We start from the raw sequence: 20,869 nt of genomic DNA, 5'->3' as shown, positions 1-20,869 counted from the left end.
ACTGGCCAAAAGTCCCATGACTTCCATGTGGCAGGTTAGGTGCAGATTTTTTTGTTGTTCTCTGATGTGTGTTGTGCATGTAGAAAAAGTTGTGGGAATGTGGGAATAAAGATGAAGATGTTTTGTAGCCTGCCCTTACACAAAGTCAGACTGCAGAAGGATGTCTGAGGAGAAGGAGTCCCTGAACTTAGGAGATGTTTCTTGGATGCTTCCTCTTGGCTGTTACATGGGTTTTCCTGTGGTGTAAAAGCAGCATCCATCCAGAGTCAGCATTATTCAGGCTGTGCCAGGGGATTTGTAAGATCTGACTTTTTTTGCTGTAAGTCAGGAAAAAGAGGTGGAGAGTGGGAGTCTGATAGGCTGCTCTTTTAGCATCAGTGTAGAAAGAGGAATGATGATTCCAGGTTCTCTGCCAGTGAGAGTCAAAGTTTCATCACAAGAGCTGCTGTCCCTTCTGTGTTGGCAGATACTTTGTGAGTGCTTTATGTTACACTGCACTGCTGGGAGGAGTTGAGGGTCAGGACACCTGAATTCATTAATGAAGCTGAATTTATGGAGAGTTGAGTCAAATCTCAACTCTCCAGCCTCCTAAAAATGCACTGCTGGAGTATCCTTTACCCGAGGGACTCATTTGTTGAGGAAGGAAGGGCACAGCACAGCAAACAATTGAATTCCTGGTGATGGCAGGGCTTAGGACCTAAAATTGCTCCCAAATGCAAGACTTGTGGTTTGGGACATTGTCAAACTTACTAATTTTATCAGCTGATGTACAATTGGTAGATGTAGATAGCCAGTAAAAGAGGTTGCCTTCTGTCAAGATCTGTAGGGTTGGCAGGTATGTTTTGCTGGAATGTGTGATGTTTCAGTGCCTCTTGGAGTTGTGGTGGTGTTCTTTTAATACCTCTGCATTGATTGCTGTGGGACTGCTCACTAACTGAAGGAATATTTGACTTGCATAAAACTAGATTTTGCCATCCTTAATTGTTTTTAATATAGTCTGGCTTTTTCATAAACATTCTCACTGCAAGTTTGTTGTTAAACTTCAAATCTAGTCCTGAATTCTAAATCTCTGCTATGTTCTTGTACATATTTTGTCTTTCTGTGCTCTTAGAGCCTCATGGCATCCCAAGGCAGCAGCAGACACTGAAAGCTCACTTCCTGCTCTAAATGATATTGTCCTCTTCTGACTCTTTCCATAGTTGATCACAAGCTAAGTGGGAGTGGTTAGTAGCTGATATGGGTCAACAGGGAGTTTGTTCTTCAGAGGATTCTTTTCTGGGAAGCTCTGTTTAACTGAGTGTTTTTGCATGGTCTCTTGTTTCAGTGTCTTGCTGTATGAAAAACTTTATAATTACAAAACATTTTAAAAAACGCCAATAATTCTATATTTTAAAGTTATTCTTACTTTTAAATATTTACCAGTAGCAGATGTCTTTGTGATGCTACTGTAAATAAATAGTAAATATAGTCTGAAGATAGTGGGCTGTCTCCACTTTTTTCAGGCTTTATAAACAACAAAATATATCCATTCAGTTACCTGCATATATGAGCTACACACTGGCACATTTTCAACTGACTCTTTATAATTAGGTCTTCTTTCACTAATGTCTTAAAATTACTTGAGATTAGAAGCTTTTCAATGACTCAAATTATAGTAATAGTTTCTGTTATTGTTGGCATGTTGTTTAAAATTCAGGAGATAACTAATATGTAATCTCAAAAAAAAATCAGGGTTTATTTTTAATTTTACTTAAAATGACTTGGACTGACTGAGGCCACTGGCCTTTTCCAAACCAATTCTTGCTTGATCAGTAGAATTTGTTTCTTCTTGGATGAAAGCATCCCCTTTAGAAAAGCATACTTGATCAGCTCAGGGAGGGAATGTTTCCTGAATTAATTCAGACTTCTGTTATGTGGGTAGCCAGGTTAGAGGATCTGGCATCTGTGAACAGCTCACCATTAGATACAGTTCTTTATTTCTGTTACATGTCCTTACATATAGCATTCTTTGCTGTGATGGGAAGTTTTATCAAGTTGGACAGCTCACATAAATGAAAATACTTGAGTGAAAAAGAATCTTTGTCAAGGGTAGAATGCAGTAGAAATCACTACAAAATTTAGAGTGCATCTTCAGTGTCTTTGGATTTTTTTCTCCTACTACTTCCCAGGGCTAAAAATTAAAACATTTTTTTGCTCTTGTATCTAAATGTAACTTCTCCCATCTCTTATTCTATTTAAAAGATTGTTTCTTGGGACAATAAATAAGCAACAATTAAAAAAAAAAGAAATACTCTTTTGGTGTGTAAAGTAAAAGGTTTGAAAATAACAGAAGGTGAATTCTCAGGGAAAAATATTAGCCAGAGGTATACAACTGGCTTAGAGAGTAATTAATTTTGAAAGCAAGATAGTAATACTAAACCCTCTCTTTTGGTGAAGCATAGTGCACTGTACTAGAAGCTATTTTTGATTAGTCTTGCAGAAATTTAGTTCACAGATATGAAAGTGATATGGGGATCAAGATTTTTCTAATTAAAGAAATGAATTAATAAAAATTAATACATTAATCTCTCAAAGCAGGATAAGCCCCACTTAGCTCTCACAAAGTATAATAGAAATCACATGATTAAGTTATCACAGAAGGCATAGAAAACTTGCACTTCAGACTGTGATAGAGAGCCCAAAGCAGCAAGAGTAACTGGGCTTTCCCTGATGTGCCTCAGTGGGTTTTTTCCTAATTTTTCCTTTTTGTTTTGTCTAGATGTTTGATAAAATTAAACTGTAAATATTTGTGGATTTGTTAGTTTGTGCTGGCACTGGGAAGAGACTGCCAGGTTGTACAAGTCTGCTGTGGATATTGGTTGAAATTATTGACTGGTGTAATTTTTTATATGTGCACTTCAACTTCACTTTTCAATAAATGAACTTGAGTCTGAAAAAGATATTCTACTTCTTGTTGGATACTAAATATTTTTTAAAGTAATTTAAAATTAATTTGGATATCCATAAGGTTAATACTTCAGAAGACTTTGCCTTCAGTACCAGGGAAAATAGCTCCAAACAACTATGTCATACTTGTTCCAAATTTCTCACTTGCCACCCTTGTTAATCTGATTGCAGATTTTGGACTGTATCTGTGACTGTACTGAAATCTGAGTTGCATTTCTGAATTCTGTTTTAGTTGTTACCCACTCCAGAATGTTGCTGTTCCTCTATCATGTATTTCAAGGTATTACTTGAGTGAAAAGTTATGAAACTATTATATTTGATTCAGGTGTCAGCAATGCCTGTTATTCTAATTTGGTGCTAATAAAAGCACACATGAATATGGTTCCTAAAAATTTATGTAAATGTCCGTATTCCTAATTTTTTACCAAGAATGCCGTGTATTTTAATAAGCATATGAAAGAATGTGAACTAACAGTTGGGTGAGTGAAGGTGACTGGCCTTCTAAAAGTTTTGCTGAGAATTAGTTTTTACTTATATGCCTACCATAAGAGTCAATATCTGTAATTACAATTTACTCTTTAAGTTTTATTGTCTTCTGAAGTAAGTGCTGCCATTTTGCTTCTTTTGGATGAGTATTTGATTGGCAAAGCCAACTTCTTAACTTGGCTAAAGCTTTAAGAGGGGAGGAGTATTGAGGAGAGATGTACAAGGTAAAATAAAACTCACTTTTAATTAGGAATAGAACAGGCCTCTGTCATGGGATTCTGAGTTTCCTTTGTTTTCTGTGTGGGTAGTGACAGAATAATCTCAGTAGCCCCATGAATATAATTACCAGCTTCTGGAAGTCTTTGTCTATATAACACAGAATCATATTAAAAAATTTTGGAAGAAAGGGATTTCAGTGTTCTGAAGTTCCTTGTTTTTATTCCCATTCACATTTCCTTTTTTGGTTAAGATGTTTCCACATTTGAGCAGTGGTATTATGTGATGGTAATGTACTGATAATATCCCCTAATGCCACAATTTCCCTGCAGGCTGCCTGTGACTTGCTGCGGAGGATAATACGCATCTTGTATCTCAGTAAGAGACTTCAAGGACAGCTGCAAGGAGGAAGCAGAGAGATAACAAAAGCTGCCCAGAGTCTCAATGAACTTGGTGAGTCCTTCTTAATTACTTTTAGATACATTTTTAGCTTGTGCTCACATGACTCACACTAGTGTTTGAGGTAAAGAAACACCCAAAACTTTTTGCTGTGGTTCTTGCTTTCTACTTCCCGATTTAAATTGAGAAATGGGATGGACAGAACTTATTAGTCCTTTACATATTTTTGTATGACTTCTCTAGATACTGGTATTTAATAACGTGAAAATTCTGTGATAATAACCTATGTTCTTTTAGGCAACAATTTCTTTGTGAAGCAATTTCATACTGGTTTACGTTTCTATAAAACACACTCAGAGGCAGCAAATATATATTTAGTTTTTGGGAGACATTACACTATAATAAAGCATAGTTTAAATTGCAGTTTATGTCCTTAAAGAAAGATATTGGCCATGTGACTTTTATGAAAGCCATAGGTGATATGGTATACAGGTACTTAACCCAGTTCAGATACTGAAAGTGTTCTGGTGCAGTAGTGACTAATTTACCGTTTATTTTATTGCCTTGTGTGAAGAATAATGAGGTAGTTCTCATGAAGGTTCGTGTTACATTGCTAGAATGTTTTCTATACTTGGGCTAGCTTGGGAAATTCCACACTGTGCTGCAGGATGCAGTGAGGAGCATCCCATTAGTCTTGGAGATCAGTTAGTGGTGTTGTATATGGTATCTTGCCAGCTGTTCTTCTCTGATTTAATGGTATTCAAATTCCAACTTCCAAAAATAGGTTGTGGGAGGGCTAAACTATCAAACATTCAGAATCATCCTGAAGTTTATTTTGCATAGTTGTCACTACTGCTCTTTTTATACTGTGTGATCAAAAAATTATTAGACAATGACTTAGTCCTATAACTGGCAGATGCTGTGTTGCAAGCAGAAAATTTATGTGTTTATTTAGTATATCAGTCTGATTGGAGCAATTAAGTGCCAATTGTATCATCGTAAGTTTGAGTATTTTATCTGATTATTTTTACTTTTCTTTCCATTTTGCTCTACTTTTACATCTTCAGAATATATAAAATAATACTATCTGTTAACTACCTGGATTACCTTGGTCCTATTAAACAAATTAGTACAATTTAGTGGTAAAATCTGAGATGTTTAGTGTAGTTTTTAAGGTTTCTTTCTTCGATAGAAAATACTTTTTACTACTCATCTTCCTCTTTTTTTTTTTGTTTCACCATTTGTGGAGGGATAGAATGTAAGAAAATAAAGAGGGTGCAGAAGGTAATCTCACACCTGAGGAGTTGCAGCTGTACTGATCACCAAAGATTAGGAACAGGCCTCCCCTTAATAGGCCACAGCTGTGTCCAATAAGAAGAAGAGTGCTACGAAAGAGTGGGTTAGCTGGGTGAGGAGAGAGTTGGAGTTTGTTGGTTGTGCTTTGAAGAAGAAAGAGTCAGTGCTGTGAGGAGCTGTCCATGAGAAATCACCGAGAAGGTATGGGAGCTATGCAATGAGATGACAACAACCATTTAAATAAAAAAAAAAGGGCCTTGCACTTTCTTTTCTTGAAGTGCTGCAGTCTTTTGAGTTTCTTGTTTTCAAATAATTGGTGTTTTCCTGAAGCTTAGCAAAGTCTGAGTAATTATTGTTGAACATGAAGGGAAATGTGTCCCCTTAGGCGACCCTTTTGAATTGGATCCTACAGTCTATGGGGGTAGCCAAGGCTTGTGGTCCTTAATTTAATCCTTCATCCTTAGTTCTGGATGGTTTAAGGCCAGGTATAATACCTTACCTATTGTCATTTTTCTCTACATCTTCTTTCCTGGTATTTCTTCCTTTTCTCTCTCTTACCACTCCATCTTTGTCACCCTTGGCTGGTTTGCATTCTTCCTGCTTCCCAGCTGTCCATGCCTCCCAGCATGGCATGGATGGGAGCACCCCCCTGGTGCAGGGAACTGGAGGAGTCTGTCCCGTGTGGAGAGGCAGTGACTGCTGGCTGTGGGGTAGCTCTGTTCCAAGGAGAGGAGAGCTCAGGGGGCTGCACTCAGCATGGGTCAGGGTTCTGCTGTGGAAGGCAATGTCTGCAGGGAATGTGGGGTATGGCTGGGGAAGTGCTGTGCTGTGCTTCTGGACTTGGGAAGCATTGGGAGGGGTGGGAGATCCCTAGCAGAGAGGGGGTGGTGGTGGTGTGTTGGTGTGTGGCAGGAGAGCACTGGGGATGTGGTGGCTTGGGGTGAGGCTGTGCAAGTGCCGTGCTTCAGGAAGATGGGAAATGGGCTGTGGTGCTCTGAGGGTGGGAAGCATGGAACAGCACTGAGAGCTGGCAGTTCAGTTGGTGAGATATGGAAGCTTTGGGGAAATGCTGCAACATCTGATGGTAGTAAATAGGTGGTAGACATGAGTGGTGTGAAAGCCTGGTATTGGATAGGGACCTCTGAGTCACAGAGACTTGCTTTCATGTCCAAGATGAACACTGATCTGTGGTTTTAGCCATATATTCCTGAATATCCCTTTCATCTCTTGTTCAAGGAAAAAATAATTCCATTGTTTATTGCCTTTCTGTTGTACATGTAGTGCAGAGTAATTTGTGCTTTGTCAAACTCAGCCCTGTGATATTACTGTAAAAGTTTGCACTTGCTGTGGTAAAAGATACCTTCCATTGCTTCTAAGGTATTCTGTGCAGAATCTTGAGATAACTGTCAAGTTTTTTTTTTTTTTAATGTAGTGCTACACTATGTGTATATGTTTGGGGAACACAAATGTGCATGTTTAGGCATGTATTTAACATATATTCCTGTAGCTAATCTATGTTAGTTCCATCACAACTTTTACTTAGTTGTGTATTGAAGTTTATTTTGCAGTTATGAGAAAGGCTATGGTAAATATATAAAATATTTGAATTAGGTAGAAATATGTGTTAATTAGAGAAATGACAAGAAACAATAGCTTCTACTGAGAAGCAGATTTTTTCTGACCTGACTTCCTTAAGCAAAGGAACCCTAGAACAAATAAACTATTTGTTCGAGTCTGTATAAGAGTGCTGTTAAATAGCAGGGCACACAGATTTATCAAGAATGAATCCTGTTTAACCAACCGTATTTTCTTTGTTGGCAGCATAACAGGCCTTGGGACTGGAGAGATCAATGACTGTCTTGTAGTTTGATTTAAATAGGGCTCTTGACACCATTGATTTAAATAGGGCTCTTGACACCGTGTCACACTACAGGACTGGCAATAGAATCCAGATGAAAATGTCATGCAGTGAATGCAGAAGTTCAGATAAAGCTGTACCCCAAAAGCCTTCATCTGTTGTTCACTTACCCAGCAATATATCAAGCAGGGTGTTGTTAAAACGTGTTCTGCAGCTGGCTTGTATTTTCATTAATGATTTGAGTGATGTAACATGGCATATATCCTTATTAAATTTGCTAGCAATAATCAAGCAGAGAAGAATGGGAGGTATGTTGGGAAACAGGATTAGAAAGAAAAATATTTTTAGCGAATTGGAGATAGCACTTGTCTGAAAGAGAAATAAAATCAGGTAAGATGCAAGTCCTCACAATAAATAGTTCTACTTAAGAAGGGGAACAGCAGAAATGACTGAATGCATTACAGTTCTGCTGAGAGGGTTGATAGTTCCTCACAAATTGAGTGCAAGCCACTTGTTCATTTATTTTGTAGCAGTGTGACATTGTTGGCAATAAAGTTTGTGCTGATATTTCTAAGGAAGGGTATTGTGTGCAAGACACTTGAAAATAATCTTTTGTTCTTGCTTCAAACAGAGTATCAAGTCCCTTTTGAAGCACCTCATTGAAGGAAGATGTATGTTAATTAGAGAAGCTCCTAAGCGCAGCAGCAGTGGTGGCTGCAGGTCTTGAGGATAGTCAGTGAGTGAAGGAGCTGGAAGCATGTGGCTGTGTTTTGGAGAAGAGGGGAGTGAGAGGGAGAGTAATGTTCTTCAGATAAACAAAGGTTTTTCAGATGGGACGGGATTAAATGGCTCTCCATATGCACTGTGACTTAAGCAGTAAGTAATGGGCCTGAAATGAAGCAAAGGAATTTTTTTCCTGAAATATTAGGAAAGAGTTGTGCCAGAAATTATAATTTCAGGGGAGCTGTGAAGCAGTATTTGAAGCCTTTTTAAAAGTGTTTTAGACAAAATGTACTGGGAATGAAATCATATAGTCATGGAATAGCTTGGGTTGGAAGGAATCTTTAAAGCTGATCTAGTTCAACTCCTCTGCAATAAGCAGGGATAATTAGATAGAGATGATTTTGCCTTGAAGTGGGAGGACTCAGTGAGGTGATCTGCTCCCAGTCCTTTGTGTCTCTTGGAGATATTCCCCTCCTTCCCCATTTTTTTGTTTGGTTGGTTTTGCTTTTTTTTTATTTTAAATTGGCATGCTTCATATAAAATGTTCTTCATAAGTTGGTTTGTTGGGCATTGTTCCCAGATACCACCTGGAATATTATTAGAACAGTGTGACAGGAAATTTCATGCCATCACTTCAGCCTCTTCTTATCATTCCTTTAGATGAGATAGAAAAATTTCCTCAAAGACCTTCATCTCAGCCCTCTGACACAATTACTTCTCTTCTGGTTTTGACTGACATTCACATAAACCTCACATAGTTCATTGTGTTACTTGAGTGCTGCAAAAACTGACCCTCAAAAACTATTATGTCAGTCTGGTCTAGGAGAATGCAGTGAGCAGGAAAAGGAAGGTGATACTGACTGTGTGAATGTAAGTGTCCTGTATCTATTTTTTTTCCCCTTTTCTGGGAAAGAAGGCAAGCTGTCTGACTTTTTAAGAAAGATATTACTTTATTTTTCTTTTATTTTTTTAGTATTTAGAATGAGTGATGAATATTGTTATGTGTTTATCAAAATACTAAGCACTACTAATTAGGATTCAGGAAACAACAGTTTTAATTTGTTGTTTTAGTGGTAAGTATTAAGCTAGTTTATTTTATACTGGTTAGCCCTATTTATTGCAAGGTGGAAATACCTTTACCTGTGGTTTCCATGGTGTACCTTATTAATTGAGTGTTTAATAGCATAAGTAGTCTAGCTAATACACAGTGACTTATTCTGAAGTGATTGTAGATTGGCTGACTGCAATATTTGTTCCTCAGGTTAAATATTGTTGTCTAAAAGCTGTTTCATTTTAGCTGCTGCAGTTTTTGCAGTAACTTTCAATATGTGTTATGTGTCTGTACACAAGTATTACTAAACTTGCCATGGTAAACTGTCTGAACAGCTGCCATGGATACTGTGGCAGCTCTCTTTCGCTGCCGCCTTCTTCCTGTATCCTGTTCAGTCATGAACTTTTTTTTTTTTTGCTTCTGTTCCCAGCAGTAATTTACAGTGTATGATTGCCATGCCAGATCTTGTGTTGACTGCTGTTAAAGTGAGGATGGACTTGGCTACTGTCATGTCAGTGAAGTCTTTCTCTGCTGGTACACAGAGCAGACGGATTTGGTGGTACTAATACTGCTGTACATAGTCTCTCATAAGAATCAACACTCATCAAACTTGAGGGGAGTGTTGCTTTCATGGTACTTTTGCTTAGAGACTTAGATGCCTTACAGTTTGCTGCCTTGTGCAATATCTAATGTTCCCCAAAATAATACAGCATGTCAGTAGCACACTGCATTGCTCTGTAGGGGTAAGTGAAGTGATTTGATTAATAGAAATTACATGGCTTGGATTGCATGACTCTTTGCCTGGGGTGTAATTAGTCTTGCTGAGAATGACTGAATTGTATTACTGGCTCAGAGCCATCTGCATTAGTGCCACTGCTTCAGGTGGTGCATCTGCATCCATAGGAAGTGCAAATATCCTGCTAAAACATTTTTCTTCTGTCCCCAGTGGTGTTAACAGTAATACTGCCAGACCTTGACTGAAGTGGTCTGGACTGAAAAATACTGGGCTTTTCTGTAGCTGAATGTAACCTTCATGTTCTTCAATTTCATGTTCCTTTCAGTTGAGTTGGTTTTTATTTTGCTTTATGTTTTTTGTGATATTCTGTTACCATAAGATGGAAGATAATGCAAAAATTTGATGTGCAAATTTTTATTTCTAGTATTCCAGGCCAAAAAAACCCCTTTCTGGTGGGAAAGTTATTTTTTTCTTGTTGGCTTTTGAAATAAAGTACGTTCTTGGTTGTATGTAACAAGTTCATTAATTTGAAACATTGACTGTAAGATACCAAATTAATGTGCATGTAATAGAATGATTTTCAAAACTTAATACAATTTCTCATTATTAAGAGGCCAGTAGTGTAAGAGCTCTTTATCTTCTTTGAGCAAGGCAGACAGAGCATACAGATTTTAACATCAAATTTGTTTTGCTGCAACTAGGATTACTAGCTTGAAAACCTGATGTTAGACAAAGCATTTTACATAAATATTTCACGTGTTTTACCTAATCTCTGGTATGCATTTCAGTAGAGCTCACTAAACAATTACAGGCACATGACAGAAAAAACTGAAGTTGGAATTGATGCAAGAAAAAACTTCTGTTGCAGTTTTGTTTTTCAACATGTCCTTTAAATTACCAGGGTTTTGAATTTCATTTTCTTTATACATACAGTTCAAGAAAAAGAATCAAAGTATGTTTGTAATTCTGGGATTTCTTCATGCCTAGTTTCCATTAAACAACCATAAGCAAGTTTTAAGTTTGCTGTATTAAGTGGAGCTATTTTTTCATGTAAGCATCAAGTTGATTTCTGGTATTGATGAGATGAATCTTTTAGCTGTAACTACTCAAAAAATTTGATTTTGCCATACTATTAAGTGTTTGGTAAGTTTAGTCTCAAGCACATAGGCCTTGTTGGAGGGTTGTGTGTCAGATGTTTTAAAATGAGTTTTGTATTCCACTTTCTATCGTGGTGTTAACCTCTTCCTAAGTGATATGTTACTGACAGCCCAGTAGGAAGTTGGTGTCAGAAGTTAATTATGGTGTGTTCAAGTTGCTTTCACTGTAGCATGGGGAGTATTTCTAAAAGTTTTTATCCGTATTCCAGGTCTATCAAAGACTATTTCCGTCTTTTGCTTTTTTCTTTTTCAGTTACAGATGTCTACACCTTTTGTTCCTTAGATTTCTAAATAGCTTTACTCTTTCCAGCTCCCTGTCATCTGTTCCCTAAATCTGATTTCTGCTATTTCATTATTAAGATCAGTTATGACTTTTATTGTATGATCTAATGTAAAGAAGTTTTGGTTGTAGCCTGTATTACATTAAGCTAGGCTTCAGCAGGTACAAAGTAAAATCTGGGCCTGACAGCTCTTGGTTTATTGACTTCTAACAGGTCAGAGAGCTCCAGTGGGAAAGAAATGATAGTGGACAATAAGTAAGGAATGAGAGGGGGGAAATGTGATGGACTGCCACAAAGTGTTTTCTGCTTGGAGATGAATTATTGTCAGGACAGCAGAATAACTGCACCCATCATGCAGTTGATAAATTATTATGCATTTAAACTGTCTATCTATGGACAGGCACATGAGGCACAAATGGTGCTTGCATTGGTAGCACATTCAGTTCAGTGTTTGAGATTAAGCCAGTACTTCTTTTTTCTTAAAATTACTGTAACTGCAATGTTTTCCATTTGCTGTGGTAATACATCAGATGGTCTGGGGTTTTGTGATCTAGAGGCTGTATCTAGGGTTTGTAGTGTTGCCTAATGCTGAAATAAAGGGACTTGGGAATTTTGAAAGAAGAACTGATTGGAAGGAAGAATAGAAGGAGTGATGAACAGGGAAATTGTAGAAGGTGATCTTGGCAATTACTCCATCCTATCTTTTTTCATTAATAGGTTTAAATGTAAGGGTCAGATCTCAGTTTTTTTTTTTTTTTCCAATTTTTGTTTCTTTATTTTGAAATTAGTGAATTCAAATTTGTAACTCTAAAATCTGAAAACTGTACTTGTGTTCTGTTTCTCTAATTATGAAATTCTCCCTCTCCTCTAAAAGTATCCTTATAGAGCAGTAAGGAGTGATACCAAACCTGTTTCTATTTTGCTGTTAAGGCATATTTGTTCCCCACCAGAAGGATGACATTGCAACAAGGTTTGGACCTTGTTTTTGCTTTACCCATTGATCTTTTCAAGTGTTTCATTAGTAAGTATTTTTGTATTTGTTGGCTAAGGTATGTCATAAGACATATCACATATCACATATATGTGATAGGATATGAAAGAACCAGCAACACAAATAAGCTTGTGTTTATGAATACTTGTGTTCAGCCAAATACAGGGTAAATACTAATTCAGAGGATTATTTTTATTTTTAATTGGTGTGAAGCAGTTATGATTGTGTAATTAGTACAGATCCTATGACATCTTGGAGTTTTAAGACAAAATATTGTTACTGAGTAGTCATACTTATTCAATAGAACTGCATAATTAAAAGTAGAAAGGAAAACCTTGGGTTTCTGTTTCCAGGTGACATACAAAAACTAGCAAGACCAAAAGATGTCTGCAAGCTGTGTCTGCCTTTGAATCTAATAATTTTTGTGCACTGAACTTAAAAATTCCATATTAATTAAAAAAAATAAAAAGACTAGATCAAAGATGGAAAAAAAAAGATTAAAAGAAATACTTTTGACTGTGAGAATGGAAGGGACACACAGGTTAGTGGTGAATCTCTGAGAGATTATCCTTTTGCAACTTGTAAATTATAAGTATATTGTAGAGAGTATGAGTTAGATGGCAAGACTTTGAAAACAATTTGCATTATCACTTACATATTACATAAACAAAGCAAAAGCTGTGTGTATATGGTCATGAAGAGAAAGGCAAGTTGAATGACATAATTCCAAACAGTAAATGAATGCAGGGATATCAACAACACAGAGTGATGTCATCTTTAAATTTGTGGTATATTCTTCCTCTGTTTCAACAGGCATTAAAGTTCAAGTAAACAACAAAGAGCTAGGGCTCTTAAATTGGTGACACAAATGACTAGAGTGGAAAAATTTACTTCTCTAGTTCCTTTTACAGCTGGAATGATACATCTGAAACAGTATGGATCCAGTTGTCTGTTCTGCTCTGGGTGGAAGTTCTGCAAGGAAATTTCAGTTTTATATTTCTGGCTAAGTGTGCATTGGCACTGTCTGAAGCTCTGGTAGGAATTGGCATTTATAACTTTCTCTGTTATAAAAGTTCCCTCTCTCTGAGCATTTATATACTCGGACATTCAATAAACTGCAGGTTAGTTCTCCCAGAACTAGAGTAGTGGTCTCTAAGATGATCACATTGTTGGTTTGAGTTCAATAGATGATCATTTGTCCATGGAAAGGTGTAGAGAAATGTCACATATATTTTTTCTAGTGATGCTGGCTGAGGGTAGCTGAGTTTTGTTTTTCTGTGGCTGATGGTGAAATCAGTTGTTTAGTGGTCAGGGAAATAACACTGAAAAGCAGTTTCTAATATTGATCTTTTTTTTTTCTGCTGGGTCTGAAGCATTTATTAGTGTGTAACCCAGTGGTTGAACAGAAGAAGAGCGTGGTTCATTCAGAAATAACACTTCAGTATTGTATGCCCGACAAAACAGTGGTTTTTATTTCTTTTTAAACAAACAGATTCAGCAGCAGAGTGAGAGAGAATAGAAATGGTTAAAATGGACAGGTGACTTGTGGTGACCAAGGAAAGAAGTGAGCATTGGATTAGAATGATTACCGGAAGATCAAATAATGGTGGTAAAAAATAATTTCCAGAAAATTCCATTGAGGATCATAGAAAGAGAAGTTTCAGTAGAAGTAACTGTAAATGCATATAGATCTAGACTCCCAAAAAAAGTCAACTAAAAAACCCAAAAGATGTTACTTTCACAGCCCACTGAATTGAACCAGAAAAACTGAATCATTGCATGTTTCCAAAATGTGTGGAAGGACAGTGTTGGTAGACTACTTGTCCTCTGCAGCCAGTGCTTTACAGTCACCCATTTCTAACACAGGAAATGTTATTTTGTGTTCTCTTATAATAAACAAACTTAATGGATTTGGAAGACATTTGTTGCCAGAGTGGCAAGTTGTGATGCATAGGGCAAACTGAGAATAGACCCAGTGTTCAGTGTTTCATTTTGGAAAGAGTTGATTTTCCATTGCAGAGGATCTTCTGTTCAGTAGGTGGGGCACATGTATTTAGCCAAACTTGAAAGCTGAAACCTTGCTGAGAAGACAATATTAGGTTGTGAAATACTGACTTTTTGGGAATCAATAGAGAGGGTACTCCTGGCTGAAGGCCTGTTCTAATGTAGTGACAAAGCGAAAACAATGTATAAATACCACTGAATGCATTGCAAATATAGATTATAGGTATGAAAAAAAATCTAAAATATTGCAAAAAAAAAAATGTCCATGACTCACTGGAACCAGAAAGACACCTATCATGGAATAAACTTATTAAGATACTAGTTTCAGATTGTTCATAAAGATGGAGAATACGAGGACTTTTCAGTAAGTGCTCTTGTTCTCTGTTTGAAGACAGGGTAATTTGTTCTTCCATAGAGTAAGGATACCAACAACTAACAAGGATGTTACACAAAAGTGCTAAGTTCCCAGAGACATTAGTTTGTAGGTCTTTACTGAATAGGGTAGGAGAAACTCCAACTTGGGTTGTTCCAGCATTCAAAAGGAGATGGTATTTCTGTTGATATCAATGTCAAGTAGATACAAAGCTACTCTAAAAAAATAGTAGGCAAGTTGAATTAATTTGAAAGAAGAATTCAGGGCTGTAAAGCTGAATTAATGATAGTCAATTACCTTTTTATGGCAAATATGTGTTGTCAAACAAATTTGTGTGTTTTGCTTACTGAATTGATTAAAGAAATTGTGTAGATGCGTTATAGATTTATGTGCATAAATTTAGATGACTTAAACCTCCCTTTAAGTTATTTTTCCCCAAAGCAGGTATTTAAATAAGCCATATTCTCCTCACCTCACAGTTGCTCTACATTCTTAGTAGATGATTTTGTTACTAGGGGAGCTGGAACAGAGAAATAGGGTAACTAAACTGTAAAGCTTTGGAATTGGACCGTGTCCTTGCTGGGATTGCTTTACCAATGTTGTTTCTGTTCTTGCATTCATGCAGCTGTGTCAAACAAATCTGTACTTGTGCAAATGGTGCAGGGAATTGTGCTCTACAGATAAAAACAGTTTTGTGGTTACCTGTGAATAAATGCAATTATACATGTCACAGTGGGTGATTAAGTGGGCCCTTTTTCATGAAGATTAAGACTGTAGAGGTGCATTCATGGGGAGAAAATAAAGGACCCGCAGAAGGGCTCTTGGATTTGCAGGAAAGGAAATGGCAAGAGCTAAGGACTGGAAAATGAGGCCTGGCAAATTCAGAAGTATAAAATAATTGAAAAATTGGATTATATACACAATTTTGTTGTAATTCTTCAAGTAAATACTGGTTGTTCAAATCTTAAACATAATACCTAATTTTATCCTGCTCATTTCTCATTAAAGTATAGCCAGTTCTGGTTAAAAAGTCTAACCAAATAGCTGTGAAAAGTAGACTGAAGACTAATCTTTGTTCAGGCCCTGGATGGGAGCCAGTATCCCTATTGGTACTAGTTATCCCTGTAACTATTGTTACTGTTGTCTTGCCTAAAGGATCAGTGAAGGTGTTACTGTGTGTAACACAAAGTATTGAGAAGTGTAGAGTAAGATTTCATTCTTCATAGGAAACAGCTTTAAAAATTCTGTTTTCACAGGAGTAGTTTTTTCTCTTTGTCACCCAACTCATACACATAATATTCAAATATTGTTTAAGCATTTTATCATCTCTGTTCAGTTATTGTTCGAAACATAAAATAGTCCAGTTGTCTTATGTGTTTACCTTACAGGCCCAACCTTCAGTTATTCACAGGCATTAAGTCTAATTACTGACTTAGTTGTCTTGAAGTTAGACCTTCTTCAGCTGAAAACCAGCAGGGTCTCATACCTTTTTTCATGTAATCACAGGGAACAATGTGGAAACCTAACCTCATTAAAAGAAAGAACTTCCTATTATTTTGAGAACATACTGTTTCTCTGCCAGGTTGTCTACAACTTCAAAGATTCTCCCCTTGCCCAGTTTTAGCAGACCTGATTAGCAAACTAGAGTTGCAGAAACTTTTGACTGGAAAAAAATTCAGGACACAAGAAAAAAATCAGTGACTGTATCAAAAGTTTCTCACTTTTATTCTAGTTTATTTGAACTGCTCTGGAATCTTCACTGCATGCTGTAAAACTGAGGCAAGATTTATTAGAAGCTTCTGAATATATTAATATTTTTTAAGATCTCTTTAACTTGTCTTCATGTGCACTTTTCTGTACTTCATTGCTGTTTGATGCAAGTGCAGATGAGCTGTATATTTCCATTTTAATAATTTTGACCGTAAAGGTTAGATGTCCATAATGTAGTCTTTACCCACAGATGCTCTTCATAGAATCACAGAAGGGTTTAGTTTGGAAGGGATCTTAAAGACCATCTGCTTCCACGCCCCTGCTGTGAGCTGAGACACCTTCCACTAGACCAGGGTGCTCAAAGTCCCATCCAACCTGGCCTTGAATACTTCCAGGGATGGAGGTTCCAGAGCTTCTCTAGAATTAAAGAATTAATTCCCAATATCTAACCTACACTTGTCCTGCTTCAGTTTGAAGGCTTTCCCCTTAGTCCTTTTATGACGTGCTCTTGTAAAAAAGCTTCTTGTAGGTCCCACTGATACTGGAAGGTGCTCTGAGGTCTCAGAGCCTTCTCTTGTCCAGGCTGAGCAGCCCCAGCTCTCAGCTGTCTTCACTGCAGAGTTGCTCTACCCCTCTGGTGTCTCCATGGCCATTCTGAACTTTCTCAGTTAACATGTTTGATGGGTTGTGGCCCCGGAGCTGGACACAGCAGTCCAGGTGGGGTCTCATGAGAGAAGAGTAGAGGGAACATCGCCTGCCTCTTCCTGCTGGCCGGATTCCATTGATGCTGATGGGCACCTTGGACTTTCTGGGCTTCAAGTGCACATTTCTGGATCGTATCTGGGTCATATCGAGCTTTCCTCAACCGATTTTGATGTCTTTTGTTTTGTTTGTTCTTGTTCATTGATAGGTCTCATTTACTAGCTGTTAGAGCTCTTAGCAGGAGTAATAATCTTCCGCAATTTTATTAAGGTGTTTTACAACTGCAGTGCTCGCACTCACCTTTTGTTTTGTGATGATGCATACATGGCAAATAGTGTTCCTTTATCTTTTTTTTCTTTTTTGCCTTAAGTGTGTTTTCAGCCTGTTGTAAATGTAGCCTAGTACACAAATTATCACTGATTTGTAATAATTTATTGATAATTTATATTTGTAATAACTTCCTAATGTGGGAAGATGTCCCTTTCTCCTCCTTATCCCTTTTTTATCTCTATTTCTGACAGGAATCTATGAAAAATATCTTGAAATAATATTTGAAAGAAAACTGTGGTGCAGAGTAGTAATAAATTACTGTGCTTTTTCCCCCCCTACTAATTGAGTTGAAATTGAATTTAATTTGAAGTAAAATCTCACAACAGATTGTGAGAGTTCCTGGTACAGTTAAAAGTAAAACTGTGCTAATACAGCTATGTTAATAGCAGTCTGACATAGCCAGAGTGACAGATTTTACAGCAATGTTGTTTCAGCAGTGACATTGATTTGTTTATTAGCCATGGTATCAGGTTAAACTGTTACAATAAATGGTAGGAAGTTAGAGATCGTGTCAGGGTAACAGAAACCAAAAGTATATTTCCAAAAACCCATCTTGGAAAGGAAACACGAGTGTGCTGTGTGCCAACAGCTTTGTGCTCTCAGCCTGCCTGGCTGCAGTGTCAGGAATCAGAATGTGGATATAGAAATGCTTATATGCTAAGGATACAATTCATTCAAACTATAAAAAGAATTGGTTTAATAATTTCAGGTTCTGTACCTATCACACAGCTTTCACTGTAAATCTCCTGGTTTTTCATTTCAAGTAGATTTCTTTTCATTGTGTGAGAATTTCTTTGTAAAATAGGAAAAGAAGGTGATAGACAAATCTATAAAGTAAATACACAAGATGATATTTCTCCCATTGTTTCAATTTATAATAATCAGTGAAGTATAATTTTAGCAAAGAATTTAAAGATGCTTAATGATATATCTCCTTCACTTTATTACTCTACAAAAATAATTAAACTGTGATAAAGAAGCTAAAACTAAGCTTGTAGCTTAGCTAATCTAAAGCTAAAACAGTAGTTAAAAACATACTGTGGTAGTGAAACACACTCTAAGCATCCAGATGAACTGAAGTTATCTGACTGACTAAAGGAAAATTCAATAGCATATTTTAAAATTTATCACTGGGAGCACATGCTTAACCTTTCAGGTCTTTTCTTGTAATGCTTGTACTCTGTATGTACTTTGTATTTTATCTGTAGGAAAAGGCGTAATAGAATTGTGCATCCTTTTGGTTTGTCAGTTATTCTGTGTATATTTTGTTAAATCAAAAGCCTTTTCTGGAGTTGCTATTCATCTTGCTCCCCCTTCTCCTCCCAGAAATTTTGGCACAACCACATATCACACTTAGTGATTCAAAGACAAGCTCTTATTTTTTTGGCTGCTACAACCTAAAAATTAAGGTTAGCATTTTTCTCACAGCAAGTGTGTGTTGCCCTCTGCCTTTCTGTGGTCCCGATGGCCCTAGCTGCCTTTGAGTGCTTCCTTCTGCCCTTTACTGCTGGACCTGTACTCCTCTTCTTCCTCACATCCTTCTTCTTTAACACTTCTTTAACACTGTCTCTGAGTGATTCTGATTTCCTGTTAGTATGTGTTTTTTTCCTTTTTTTTTTTTTTACCTTCCCCCACCAAAACAAAACCCAAACCCTCGATTTCATTTTGCTTCTTGAATTACACAAGTGCTCTATGAAGTAGAAAAAGGAGATGGTAATTATAGAGTCAGATTCTTTTTTCCTCTTGGTGTATATCACAAATACCTGCAGTGATATAATGGCAGAATGTGTGAAGTAGGAGAGGAATTCAGCTCTTATAAGGCTGGAAAATTTTAAGACAGAAGGTGATTGTTCTTAGCTGTATGTTGGAGGTATTTTGTCTGAATAATGGGTAACAGAAGAGTAATTTAGCATAATCTAGATTTTTTAATACTTCATTGAAACTTTGCTAAAGAATGCTGTATTCTCTCCTTTCAAAAGAGTCTGATAGCAATTGGCAACTAAAACTTTTTTCGTAGGAAACAAACATAAGTCTAGAATATTCAACTGTCAAAGAAATTTGATAATTGGCACATACATCACTTTAAAAAGAAATACTGCAGTATAGTATATTTAATGGTTAACACAACAGAAATTTTGTTCTTCTGTCTGGGTAAATTCTGTAGCCTTTCAAAGAATTATTTAACTTAAAATGAAAAAAATCCAACATGGGTGGGGAAGATAGGATGTTTAAGTTTATTTGTGGTGGGACATAGTGCCTGTCAGTCTAGTTCAGTGATACTCTTAACAAACCTCCTTCATATAAATAAAAAGTAGATCCTGATGTTAAACCCACCTTTTGGTGTGTACAAATAAATAATAATTATGTATGGACATACATGTGTGTATTTATGTAACAATGAAGGGAGGTGAATTGATCTGTGTCCAACTGCATACATTTTTAATCTAATATATTTAGAAAGTACAGAAGTGACTGCTATTCCCTTGGCACTAATAAAGTAAACAGAACTTCCAACCATGTGTGGATTACATGCCTTGTAATCCATAAAAATTGTTGTGTACTAGAAACTAGATGTTTGTGATGTATTTACATTTCAGTTTCACAGGTTTGTGATGTACTAGTGTGTGAAGGTAAGCTTCTTGAATATTCTAATAGATACTGGCACTGCACTCTGCTTGTTTTGGTATTTTTAGTGTGGGATAACCTCATTTTACAATATAAAATTGAATGGAAACGCATTTGCAGTTAAAAAACAACATAGTCAGATACCAGCTAATACTTTAGAGACAGAGAACGTGTGGAAACTGGCAGTGCTTGCTTGTGTTTCTGAGATGTGTTTGCTGGAATTAATATTTTTGGAGTCCTGTACAATTCTGCTTGCCTTAGGCTGAGTGGTGTGAAATGTAATTGAACTAATGATTCACTGTGGTGAGATCATTTTAAAGAATGTAGTGGGCTTCTTATTGTACAATACTATGGCATAAATTTGCCCTTTTTTCTTCAGCGATGCTGCCTCTTTGCATTCTGTTTTAGTCTATCTGTCAAGCACCTACACCGTCATATCACTCCTGAAATCCTCTTGTGTCTGTAGGATATGTAGTGTGTCTTCACAATTTACTTTTTATTTTGTCTTGTGTTAAATTTGTCATGTGGCACAGATAATTTATGGTTCTGTTTTATGATGGCTTCTGGGTCTATGTAGGATGGCACATATTCTTACTTGTGTTCCTTCCTTCTGTATGTAGAATTTTTTTCTGCAGCCCTCAAAGTGTACTCCTATGTAGTATAAGTCCTCTTTTTAAAAATTTATTGAAGACGAAGAATAGTAAAAATGAAGTAAAAATAGTAAAAATGAGTTTGTAAAGGCAATCAATGAGTGTGATCAACACAGCCTTTAAAACCAGGCTCAATCTCTTTGGGCAATTCCTAGGCTGCTCTTTCTCTGCTATGAAGTGCTGCTTCATTGCATCTGATTTTCTAATGAATGAGCTTTTAACACTAAATGTGTAATTCTTGAGGTTTTATTTAATTTTAAGAAGTAAGGTTATGTTGTCAAGAAACCTTTCAAGTCTGAAAGCTTTTCTAAATGCTTTTTTCAGATAAGGACATG

General features: G+C 36.7%; 1 protein-coding gene across 3 annotated transcripts in view; it reads left to right on the top strand.

Annotated features, from left to right (window-relative positions):
- COG5 (component of oligomeric golgi complex 5) overlaps positions 1–20,869 on the top strand; it is a 174,228-nt gene that overhangs the window by 6,145 nt on the left and 147,214 nt on the right. For all 3 annotated transcript variants that reach the window (XM_059472074.1, XM_059472073.1, XM_059472075.1), the window contains exon 6: positions 3,981–4,101. In XM_059472074.1, coding sequence (XP_059328057.1) covers positions 3,981–4,101 — 121 coding nt within the window. The remainder of the gene's footprint in view (positions 1–3,980; positions 4,102–20,869) is intronic.

This window comes from Ammospiza nelsoni, chromosome 5 (genome assembly GCF_027579445.1).
Source record: "Ammospiza nelsoni isolate bAmmNel1 chromosome 5, bAmmNel1.pri, whole genome shotgun sequence".
NCBI lineage: Eukaryota > Metazoa > Chordata > Aves > Passeriformes > Passerellidae > Ammospiza > Ammospiza nelsoni.
Note: the sequence above shows the minus strand (reverse complement) of the source record. Positions and strands in the feature narration are given on the sequence as shown.